The 12500-nt window shown below is 48.5% G+C and overlaps 1 protein-coding gene across 9 annotated transcripts in view; it reads left to right on the top strand.

Moving 5' to 3' along the window:
* The window catches only part of ptbp1b (polypyrimidine tract binding protein 1b), a 29147-nt gene extending 27317 nt beyond the window's left edge, over window positions 1-1830 (top strand). For 8 of the 9 annotated variants that reach the window (XM_034530006.1, XM_034530010.1, XM_034530009.1 and 5 more), the window contains one exon: window positions 76-1813. In XM_034530006.1, the coding sequence (XP_034385897.1) occupies window positions 76-208 (133 nt within the window). In that variant the 3' untranslated portion in view covers window positions 209-1813. Of the gene's footprint in view, window positions 1-75 lie in introns of all 9 variants that reach the window. The other variant, XM_034530005.1, reaches the window with a different exon arrangement.
* The last annotated feature ends 10670 nt before the right edge of the window (window positions 1831-12500 follow it).

Genomic DNA, 12500 nt, shown 5'->3' with positions numbered 1-12500 from the left:
CAAAGGTTCAGGGTTATGTGGTTCCTTCACTATATTTGGTCATGTGACCTCGTGCGCTTCCTGTTTATCCTGCAGAAAGGACCACAAGATGGCTCTGATCCAGATGGGCTCAGTGGAGGAGGCCATCGAGTCCCTCATCGAGTTCCACAACCACGACCTGGGAGAGAACCACCACCTGCGGGTCTCCTTCTCCAAGTCCTCCATCTGAGCCCCGGATGGATCCACTACACTCCGATCATTCCTCCGGTCTGCAGCAGCCACGAGAAATCTGGTGTGACGTTAACTTATTGTAGCTCATCTTAGGTCCTTCAGGACGATTAGGGTTCCTTTGAGAACCGTTGGAGGAAGATCAGAACCATCGTCTCCTTGTTTTTAGGTTGTTTCCTTTTAGCCACCTTTGCCTTTTTACTTTAATCCTGGATTGAAGGGATTAGAGTCGGCCTTCTAAACTTCTCTGGAATGCGGACGAAGGTTTAGTAAATCCCGACTTCACTGCCCCCCCAGATCTTAGTCCAGACTTTGATCAGATGATCCTGTGCCTTAATCCTGCAGTCTCAATGCTAAAAAGTCCCATGATGCCTCTGGGCAGCAGCGCCAAGGTTTACATCTGGAAGCGGTTTACTGGTGTCGTGGTCTACTGGTCCTCGCGGTCCTCGTATATCTTTTATTGGTGTTGTTTTGTTCTGCTGGTGACGGAGCGTCAAACATGTGAACTCTTCTCGACGCTCTTTTGTTCTTTTCCTCTGAGTTTATTCTTCATCTTTATTTCCATGTATGCAATCACGTTTTATTCAAATCAAATATTGTAGCAATATTTTAATCATTCCTGAACTTTTTTGTGTGTTTTTTGTTTCTGTGGGTTTTCTGTTAGAGCTGAAACGGTTTATTTATTAGTTTGTGATCCACTACAGCTGAAACCAAAAACGGCCTTTTAGATGCAAACGAACCTGCCTCCGGGTCCTGGTCTAGAGGACTAGACGGATGGGTAACCGGTTCAGACTTTGGGAATGTTTTGGGACTTCTGTGGAGTGCCTTCAAGACGGACATCAGGTATTAATCCCTCTTCACTCTGAGATGAAGAAGAAGAAACCCGGTCCCTCAAGCTGAACCCACAAGGTGCTGGTTTAGTTTCTGTATCTTAATATCACGTCAACATTCCAGCTGCTCAGACCTCTGAACCCAACGTGGTGCATTCAGGACGCCTGGGACGTATGGTAGACGTGTCCACATTTAGGTACTTCCTCCACATCCTGGATGAGATGAGATGACGTCATGAGGGTGGATGAGAGGACATGACGTCATGAGGGTGGATGAGAGATGACGTCATGAGGGTGGATGAGAGGACATGACGTCATGAGGGTGGATGAGAGGACATGACGTCATGAGGGTGGATGAGAGGACATGACGTCATGAGGGTGGATGAGAGGACATGACGTCATGAGGGTGGATGAGAGGACATGACGTCATGAGGGTGGATGAGAGATGACGTCATGAGGGTGGATGAGAGATGACGTCATGAGGGTGGATGAGAGATGACGTCATGAGGGTGGATGAGAGATGATGTCATGAGGGGCGGACCGTTGGAAATTCTGAGTTTTCTCTGTGCCGGACGTTTTCCCAGGTGACTTGAATGCATCAGAGCCGTGGGGGCGGGGCCAGTCGTCAGCAGGAGTAGTAGTCTTAGAGCCCAGTTCTGTGTCTGACAGGCTGGTCGTGGTTTTATATCTGGTGTATATTTTGATTCTGAGCCTTCGACTGTTTGTGTCACGAAGACAAAAAAAACCTAAACAGATTAAAAATCACTTTTTATCTAAAAACTGTCTGTCAAACTTTGTCGGAAGGTGTCCCGTTAGTTTCTGGGTAATTGTGAGATCATTTCGCACTATTTTCTTAATATTAATCAGCATATTACTTCAAAAAGAAAAAAGTATTAATACTATAAAACTACATTATATAATACTTTAAATACTTAATAAGTTAGTACTCTTAACATAACTACTTGAACAATGTTGTATTATTACCTTTACTGAAGTACAGGATGTGGTCAGCAGATATTTATTGATCTTGTTCAGTGTTTTATGACCGGCAGGTGGCAGCAAAACACTGATCACAAAGCAACCAGAGTTTATTAGTTCATTAATACTGTGTATCAGTACATTAATACTGTGTATCAGTACATTATTACTGTGTATTAGTACATTAATACTGTATTAGTACAGTATTACTGTGTATTAGTACACTGATACTGTGTATTAATACTTTTCTCAGACTCCTCTTTTTAAGGTTGAAGCTTTAAAAAAAATATTTATTTATTTTTATTCCATTATGTTTTTATTATAACTTATTTGAGACGTTTCCTTTAATGTGGAACTTATATTCAAAGTGACAAGTTTTCTTTAGTGTTTATGTGGAGGAGGAGAAAAAGAGGGGAGGGGGAGGAGTACTCCTCTGTAGTGACGGTACCAGTGTTATCGGTAACAGTACTCCTCTGTAGTGACGGTACCAGTGTTATCGGTAACAGTACTCCTCTGTGGTGACGGTACCAGTGTTATCGGTAACAGTACTCCTCTGTGGTGACGGTACCAGTGTTATCGGTAACAGTACTCCTCTGTAGTTACGGTACCAGTGTTATCGGTAACAGTACTCCTCTGTAGTTACGGTACCAGTGTTATCGGTAACAGTACTCCTCTGTGGTGACGGTACCAGTGTTACCGGTAACAGTACTCCTCCGTGTTGACGGTACCAGTGTTATTGGTAACAGAGTACTCCTCCGTGTTGACGGTACCAGTGTTATCGGTAACAGTACTCCTCTGGGGTGACGGTACCAGTGTTACCGGTAACAGAGTACTCCTCTGTGGTGACGGTACCAGTGTTATCGGTAACAGTACTCCTCTGTGGTGACGGTACCAGTGTTATCGGTAACAGAGTACTCCTCTGTGGTGACGGTACCAGTGTTACCGGTAACAGAGTACTCCTTCGTGGTGACGGTACCAGTGTTATCGGTAACAGTACTCCTCTGTGGTGACGGTACCAGTGTTATCGGTAACAGTACTCCTCTGTGGTGACGGTACCAGTGTTACCGGTAACAGAGTACTCCTCCGTGGTGACGGTACCAGTGTTACCGGTAACAGTACTCCTCTGTGGTGACGGTACCAGTGTTATCGGTAACAGTACTCCTCTGTGGTGACGGTACCAGTGTTATCGGTAACAGAGTACTCCTCTGTGTTGACGGTACCAGTGTTATCGGTAACAGTACTCCTCCGTGGTGACGGTACCAGTGTTATCGGTAACAGAGTACTCCTCCGTGTTGACGGTACCAGTGTTATCGGTAACAGTACTCCTCTGTAGTGACGGTACCAGTGTTATCGGTAACAGTACTCCTCTGTAGTGACGGTACCAGTGTTACCGGTAACAGTACTCCTCCGTGGTGACGGTACCAGTGTTACCGGTAACAGTACTCCTCTGTGGTGATGGTACCAGTGTTACCGGTAACAGTACTCCTCTGTGGTGATGGTACCAGTGTTACCGGTAACAGTACTCCTCCGTGTTGACGGTACCAGTGTTATCGGTAACAGTACTCCTCTGTGGTGATGGTACCAGTGTTACCGGTAACAGTACTCCTCCGTGTTGACGGTACCAGTGTTATCGGTAACAGAGTACTCCTCCGTGTTGACGGTACCAGTGTTATCGGTAACAGTACTCCTCTGTAGTGACGGTACCAGTGTTATCGGTAACAGAGTACTCCTCTGTGGTGACGGTACCAGTGTTATCGGTAACAGTACTCCTCTGTGGTGACGGTACCAGTGTTATCGGTAACAGTACTCCTCTGTGGTGACGGTACCAGTGTTACCGGTAACAGAGTACTCCTCCGTGGTGACGGTACCAGTGTTACCGGTAACAGTACTCCTCTGTGGTGACGGTACCAGTGTTACCGGTAACAGTACTCCTCTGTGGTGACGGTACCAGTGTTATCGGTAACAGTACTCCTCCGTGTTGACGGTACCAGTGTTATCGGTAACAGTACTCCTCTGTAGTTACGGTACCAGTGTTATCGGTAACAGTACTCCTCTGTAGTTACGGTACCAGTGTTATCGGTAACAGTACTCCTCTGTGGTGACGGTACCAGTGTTATCGGTAACAGAGTACTCCTCTGTGGTGACGGTACCAGTGTTACCGGTAACAGAGTACTCCTCTGTGGTGACGGTACCAGTGTTACCGGTAACAGTACTCCTCTGTGGTGACGGTACCAGTGTTACCGGTAACAGTACTCCTCCGTGTTGACGGTACCAGTGTTACCGGTAACAGAGTACTCCTCTGTGGTGACGGTACCAGTGTTACCGGTAACAGTACTCCTCCGTGTTGACGGTACCAGTGTTACCGGTAACAGAGTACTCCTCCGTGTTGACGGTACCAGTGTTACCGGTAACAGTACTCCTCTGTGGTGACGGTACCAGTGTTACCGCTAACAGTACTCCTCCGTGGTGACGGTACCAGTGTTACCGGTAACAGAGTACTCCTCTGTGGTGACGGTACCAGTGTTACCGGTAACAGTACTCCTCTGTGGTGACGGTACCAGTGTTACCGGTAACAGTACTCCTCTGTAGTGACGGTACCAGTGTTATCGGTAACAGTACTCCTCCGTGGTGACGGTACCAGTGTTATTGGTAACAGTACTCCTCTGTAGTGACGGTACCAGTGTTACCGGTAACAGTACTCCTCTGTAGTGACGGTACCAGTGTTATCGGTAACAGTACTCCTCCGTGGTGACGGTACCAGTGTTATCGGTAACAGTACTCCTCTGTAGTGACGGTACCAGTGTTATCGGTAACAGTACTCCTCCGTGGTGACGGTACCAGTGTTACCGGTAACAGTACTCCTCTGTGGTGATGGTACCAGTGTTACCGGTAACAGTACTCCTCTGTGGTGATGGTACCAGTGTTATCGGTAACAGTACTCCTCTGTGGTGACGGTACCAGTGTTATCGGTAACAGTACTCCTCTGTAGTGACGGTACCAGTGTTACCGGTAACAGTACTCCTCTGTAGTGACGGTACCAGTGTTATCGGTAACAGTACTCCTCTGTAGTGACGGTACCAGTGTTACCGGTAACAGTACTCCTCTGTAGTGACGGTACCAGTGTTATCGGTAACAGTACTCCTCTGTGGTGACGGTACCAGTGTTATCGGTAACAGTACTCCTCTGTAGTGACGGTACCAGTGTTACCGGTAACAGTACTCCTCTGTAGTGACGGTACCAGTGTTACCGGTAACAGTACTCCTCTGTGGTGACGGTACCAGTGTTATCGGTAACAGAGTACTCCTCTGTGGTGACGGTACCAGTGTTATCGGTAACAGAGTACTCCTCTGTGGTGACGGTACTACAGAGGGACATGTTGGTTCTCCTCTTGTGAGTTGATGTTTTTGAGGCCAGCAGGGAGCATATTGGCTGAGCTCACTGTGCCAATGCCCGGTGGGCAACTACTTTAAATGCTAATTTCGCCGCCTTCCATCTTGCACCCTAAAATATCCGCTAACTACCTCTGAACCAATCTCTTCCCCCACATTTCCTCGTCCTCCGTTTGGCCGCTCCCCGCAGAGCGACCGCCGTAAACAAACAACATGGCAGTCAGACGGCTAATGCGAAGACGACGTGTTTGACTCACGTGCCGCTCGGCGAGCAGTCGCGCGTGTTGAGGCGTTGGAGGCGGAGAGCAGAAGAAGGCTAATGGCCGTCTGGCTGACAGGTCCATCATGGATTTAACCGGACGGCTCGGCTGCTTTGCATCCGGCTGACGGCTCCGGTGCTTCTGCCTAAAAGCAGGATTATGCAAACGTTCGGTTCCTCCATCTCCAGCACCGTCTCCACCGGCAACCCCACCAGGCCGCCGCCGGGTGATTCTGTCCAGGTGTGATGGGACGTGAAGGTTGATAATTAACCCTTCAATTCCTTTTGGAATGATGCTGATTAGTCACAGGAAACATGTACACATGGGCGACTGTGGCTCAGTGGAGAGCAGAGGATCGTCAGTTCGATCCCCGGCTCCGCTAGTCAATGTCAATGTGTCCTTGAGCAAGACACTTAACCCCAAAATGTCGGCCATGGATTGTGGAGGTCTGGATCGTGGTCCATGCCTAATACTCATTCATAATTTCTGTCATATTCATTGAATGTTTATGTAACTCTTTTCATTCTGGTCACATGACATCTATTCATCTGTCCATCTGGGGAGAGGGATCCTCCTCTGTTGCTCTACTGAAGGGTTCTTACCTTTTTTACCCTGAAAGGGTTTCTTCTATTATTTAGGAGTTTTTCCTGATCCGATGTAAGGTCGAAGGTCAGGGATGTCGTATGTGTGCAGATTGTAAAGCCCTCGGAGGCTAATTTGTGATATTGGGCTGTACAAAATAAACTAAATTGAAATTGTTTCATCCGGCTTCAACAAGAAAAGATGATGTAATGTTTACGTCTCTCTCTCTCTTCATGGTCAGTGGATGTCGAACGCCCTCTGCATTTATTAATGAGAGCCTCTGAAAGTTTAATAGAGCGTCTCCATAAATCTGAGAGCAAGAATGAAAGATTCATCTTCTTCCTCCTCTTCTTCCTCTTCCGCCTCAACCTCTTCCTCCTTATTTAAATATGTAGTGCTGACTAGTCACTTTAATTAAAGTCAATTCAAACCAATTCAAACGTGTCACATGACTTATCAACTTCCTGCCCTGATGTTTCACAATAAGAGAGAAATATATAGATACAGAGTGAGAGAGACAGAGAGATTGTCTAGGGTCTTTATTTCTCAATCAAATCACAGTTATACTGTTCATCAAGGCGTGCAGGCGGCTGAAGAGTCTCACCAGTCTGGAGCACTCTACAAACAGTTTCTGTCTGAGAGCAGAAAGGACAGCCGTCTCCTGAGCCTGGATCCAGGTGCACCAGATACCTTTTCGTAGCTATGGCCCCATGTACAATCCTCTACTGGAGGTCTCCTGTCCGTTTGTCTACAGGGGGTTTGTACAGGGACCGCCAACTGCCCCGTGGGGAGGATCCCGTGCCAAAAAACTCGGCCCACCTCGACACCCTCAACCCTGCCAGAGAACGCAAGTTAGAGACCTTCACACTGACCTGGTACGTTGCTTTACTCCCCAGAGTCTCAAATTCCCCCAGCTGGGGTGTCTTTAGAGACAGAAGGATGTCCTCCCCCTCCTTCCACTGTCCAACAGGACAGACAACCAGGGGTGGGAAGACATATTCACACTCATCGTCCCATTGGTCAGATACTGTGGGGTCCCCAACAAACGCTCTGAGGGCTTCTGGCAGAGAAGCACAGACCTCCTCCACCAGCCTGAGCAGCAGCCTGCTGGACTGGATGTTGGTCAGCTCCGCAAGCTGAGAGATGGAGGTCTTCATTAGATGACCCAGGTTCACACAGCCGGCCTCTCTCAGTCTGGATCTCAGGCTGGCTGATGTCAGGACCTGGGATGAGATGTAGCTGCTCCCAAACAGCGGCTCCTCAAAGAGCCACTTCCCTGGTGTTGTCACAGCTCTCCGCTGAACTGTAAACACCTGCCACGCCTGTAGGACGGACTGGTAGAACGGTTTCAGACACACTCTCTCCATAGCACCCTCCCAGTTCTGTCTCTGGAACTCCTCTGTTCCCAAGAAAACACCCAAAACCTTCAAGCCCTGCCTTCTCCATCTAATGCTTCCTGGTAGTTTTGGTGTTTCTTTGCTTAACCACTGCCCAACCTGCAAAGCTTCACTCTTCCCCCAGTTTACCTTCGCTGAAGATGCCCTCTCAAACAAAGCTAAACTGCTCCCTAGGACATCAACATCCCTCTGGTCTTTGACGAACACATTAACATCATCAGCATATGCTGACACCACCAGGGAGGGCCGCTGAGGCAGCCCAGGCAACATGAGTCCTGACAGACGGGATCTCAACCTGTGTAGAAGGGGTTCAATGGCAATAGAATATAGCTGTCCAGAGATAGGACATCCCTGTCTAATGCCTCTCTGGACCTGGACTGGACAGCTCAGCGCACCCCCCACCTTCACCAAGCAAGACGCTTCCTTGTACATCAAACCCAACAGTGACACAAACCCTTCACCAAAACCAAAAGCCCTTAAAGTGGAAAAAAGAAAAACATGATGGACCCGATCAAACGCCTTTTCTTGATCTAATGATACAACACCAACATCAACATTATACAGTTTACAAAGATCCAAAAGGTCTCTCATGAGAAAAATGTTGTCCATGATGGACCTGTCCGGTACGCAGTAAGACTGGTCTCTGTGGATTATAGTCTCTAGAAAGTTCTTAAGCCGGTTAGCGAGCACCTTGGAAAGGAGTTTATAGTCTGTGCATAACAACGCCACTGGCCTCCAGTTTTTCAGAAGGGACAAATCTCACAGCAGCAGTCAGCTCCTCCAGGGAGATGCTGGCGTCCAGGACCGCTCTGTCCTCGGGGCCCAGCTGAGGAAGGTCCTGAAGCAGCTCGTCAACACTCTCTCTGTGGTTGTCCCCCGGCTCGGGGTACCCCTTGGCCGGCCTGTGAAGACAAGGGTCCCGCTTGTGCCCCGCCCCCCCCACACTTAAAGCACTTGATGCTACCTGTGGTAGCGTACACCATGTAGTGCCCGTCACCCCACACCTAAACCACCTGATGCTACCTGTGCTAGCGTACACCATGTAGTGCCCCCCCCCCCCACACCTGAACCACATGATGCTACCGGTGATACATCATGAAGTGCCCCGCCCCCCCCCCCCCCACACCTAAACCACCTGATGCTACCGGTGATACACCATGTAGTGCCCCACCCCCCCACACCTAAACCACATGATGCTACCGGTGATACACCATGTAGTGCCCCGCCCCCCCACACCTAAACCACATGATGCTACCGGTGATACATCATGAAGTGCCCCGCCCCCCCACACCTAAACCACCTGATGCTACCGGTGATACACCATGTAGTGCCCCACCCCCCCACACCTAAACCACATGATGCTACCGGTGATACACCATGTAGTGCCCCACCCCCCCACACCTGAACCACATGATGCTACCGGTGATACATCATGAAGTGCCCCGCCCCCCCACACCTAAACCACCTGATGCTACCGGTGATACACCATGTAGTGCCCCACCCCCCCACACCTAAACCACATGATGCTACCGGTGATACACCATGTAGTGCCCCGCCCCCCCACACCTAAACCACCTGATGCTACCGGTGATACACCATGTAGTGCCCCACCCCCCCACACCTAAACCACATGATGCTACCGGTGATACACCATGTTTCAGCATGTCGCTCTTACAGCCCAGCCCCAGAGTTCTGAAGCTACTCGCTAGCTTCCCGAAGCACTGCAGCTCGCGCTGCAACACCTGGTCGGGGATGAACGGGGGAACCCCGGACACGGTGACCCGGGTGGTGGGCACCGCCAGCGGGGACACCTGCAGGTAGACGCCGTTCAGCGTGACGCCGCTCACTATCAACGCAGACACAAAGCGCTCCTCTTTTAGGAACACCAGCACACCTCGGTTCATCCTGGAGGCGGAGGACAGGTTACCGTGACCCACACGGTCCCCCACAGCCAGGAGTTACACCTATCTGGGTCTGACTACAGGAAGTACCACATAGAACACACCATGAGTTACACCTATCTGGGTCTGACTACAGGAAGTACCACATAGAACACACCATGAGTTACACCTATCTGGGTCTGACTACAGGAAGTACCACCATAGAACACACCACGAGTTACACCTATCTGGGTCTGACTACAGGAAGTACCACACAGAACACACCATGAGTTACACCTATCTGGGTCTGACTACAGGAAGTACCTCATAGAACACACCATGAGTTACACCTATCTGGGTCTGACTACAGGAAGTACCACCATAGAACACACCATGAGTTACACCTATCTGGGTCTGACTACAGGAAGTACCACACAGAACACACCATGAGTTACACCTATCTGGGTCTGACTACAGGAAGTACCACCATAGAACACACCACGAGTTACATCTATCTGGGTCTGACTACAGGAAGTACCACATAGAACACACCACGAGTTACACCTATCTGGGTCTGACTACAGGAAGTACCACATAGAACACACCACGAGTTACACCTATCTGGGTCTGACTACAGGAAGTACCACATAGAACACACCACGAGTTACACCTATCTGGGTCTGACTACAGGAAGTACCACATAGAACACACCACGAGTTACACCTATCTGGGTCTGACTACAGGAAGTACCACATATAACACACCACGAGTTACACCTATCTGGGTCTGACTACAGGAAGTACCACATAGAACACACCACGAGTTACACCTATCTGGGTCTGACTACAGGAAGTACCACATAGAACACACCACGAGTTACACCTATCTGGGTCTGACTACAGGAAGTACCTCATAGAACACACCACGAGTTACACCTATCTGGGTCTGACTACAGGAAGTACCACATAGAACACACCAAGAGTTACACCTATCTGGGTCTGACTACAGGAAGTACCACATAGAACACACCATGAGTTACACCTATCTGGGTCTGACTACAGGAAGTACCACATAGAACACACCATGAGTTACACCTATCTGGGTCTGACTACAGGAAGTACCACATAGAACACACCATGAGTTACACCTATCTGGGTCTGACTACAGGAAGTACCACATAGAACACACCACGAGTTACACCTATCTGGGTCTGACTACAGGAAGTACCACATAGAACACACCACGAGTTACACCTATCTGGGTCTGACTACAGGAAGTACCACATAGAACACACCACGAGTTACACCTATCTGGGTCTGACTACAGGAAGTACCACATAGAACACACCACGAGTTACACCTATCTGGGTCTGACTACAGGAAGTACCACATAGAACACACCACGAGTTACACCTATCTGGGTCTGACTACAGGAAGTACCACATAGAACACACCATGAGTTACACCTATCTGGGTCTGACTACAGGAAGTACCACATAGAACACACCATGAGTTACACCTATCTGGGTCTGACTACAGGAAGTACCACATAGAACACACCACGAGTTACACCTATCTGGGTCTGACTACAGGAAGTACCACATAGAACACACCACGAGTTACACCTATCTGGGTCTGACTACAGGAAGTACCACTTAGAACACACCACGAGTTACACCTATCTGGGTCTGACTACAGGAAGTACCACATAGAACACACCATGAGTTACACCTATCTGGGTCTGACTACAGGAAGTACCTCATAGAACACACCATGAGTTACACCTATCTGGGTCTGACTACAGGAAGTACCTCATAGAACACACCACGAGTTACACCTATCTGGGTCTGACTACAGGAAGTACCACATAGAACACACCATGAGTTACACCTATCTGGGTCTGACTACAGGAAGTACCTCATAGAACACACCACGAGTTACACCTATCTGGGTCTGACTACAGGAAGTACCTCATAGAACACACCACGAGTTACACCTATCTGGGTCTGACTACAGGAAGTACCTCATAGAACACACCACGAGTTACACCTATCTGGGTCTGACTACAGGAAGTACCACATAGAACACACCACGAGTTACACCTATCTGGGTCTGACTACAGGAAGTACCACATAGAACACACCACGAGTTACACCTATCTGGGTCTGACTACAGGAAGTACCACATAGAACACACCACGAGTTACACCTATCTGGGTCTGACTACAGGAAGTACCTCATAGAACACACCACGAGTTACACCTATCTGGGTCTGACTACAGGAAGTACCACATAGAACACACCACGAGTTACACCTATCTGGGTCTGACTACAGGAAGTACCACATAGAACACACCACGAGTTACACCTATCTGGGTCTGACTACAGGAAGTACCACTTAGAACACACCATGAGTTACACCTATCTGGGTCTGACTACAGGAAGTACCACTTAGAACACACCATGAGTTACACCTATCTGGGTCTGACTACAGGAAGTACCACATAGAACACACCAAGAGTTACACCTATCTGGGTCTGACTACAGGAAGTACCACATAGAACACACCACGAGTTACACCTATCTGGGTCTGACTATTACAGCCTCAGGGAGTTTCAGCCTGGCAGTGAATGCACTAAAAGAAAAGGCCAGAAGAGCTTCTATGCAATTAAAAGAAAATGTTATAATATCCAAATTCCAATCAAAACCATTGCGCTGTATGGTAGTGAAGTTTGGGGTCCACTCCGTCACCATAGCAACACTAGATGGACAAACACCCCACAGAAGCCCTACAGGCAGACTTCTGCAGAACGATCCTCAACGTTCAAAGAAAAACACCAACAAATGCATGTAGGGCAGAATTAGGCAGATATCCCCTTATAATAAACATTATAATAAACTTTATAATAAACATGAACAAAGAGCACTACATTGTTGGACTCCCCTTCAAACAAGTTCTCAAGACACCCTCCATTTTAA

This window comes from Cyclopterus lumpus, chromosome 4 (genome assembly GCF_009769545.1).
Source record: "Cyclopterus lumpus isolate fCycLum1 chromosome 4, fCycLum1.pri, whole genome shotgun sequence".
In the NCBI taxonomy this organism is placed as follows: domain Eukaryota; kingdom Metazoa; phylum Chordata; class Actinopteri; order Perciformes; family Cyclopteridae; genus Cyclopterus; species Cyclopterus lumpus.
Note: the sequence above shows the minus strand (reverse complement) of the source record. Positions and strands in the feature narration are given on the sequence as shown.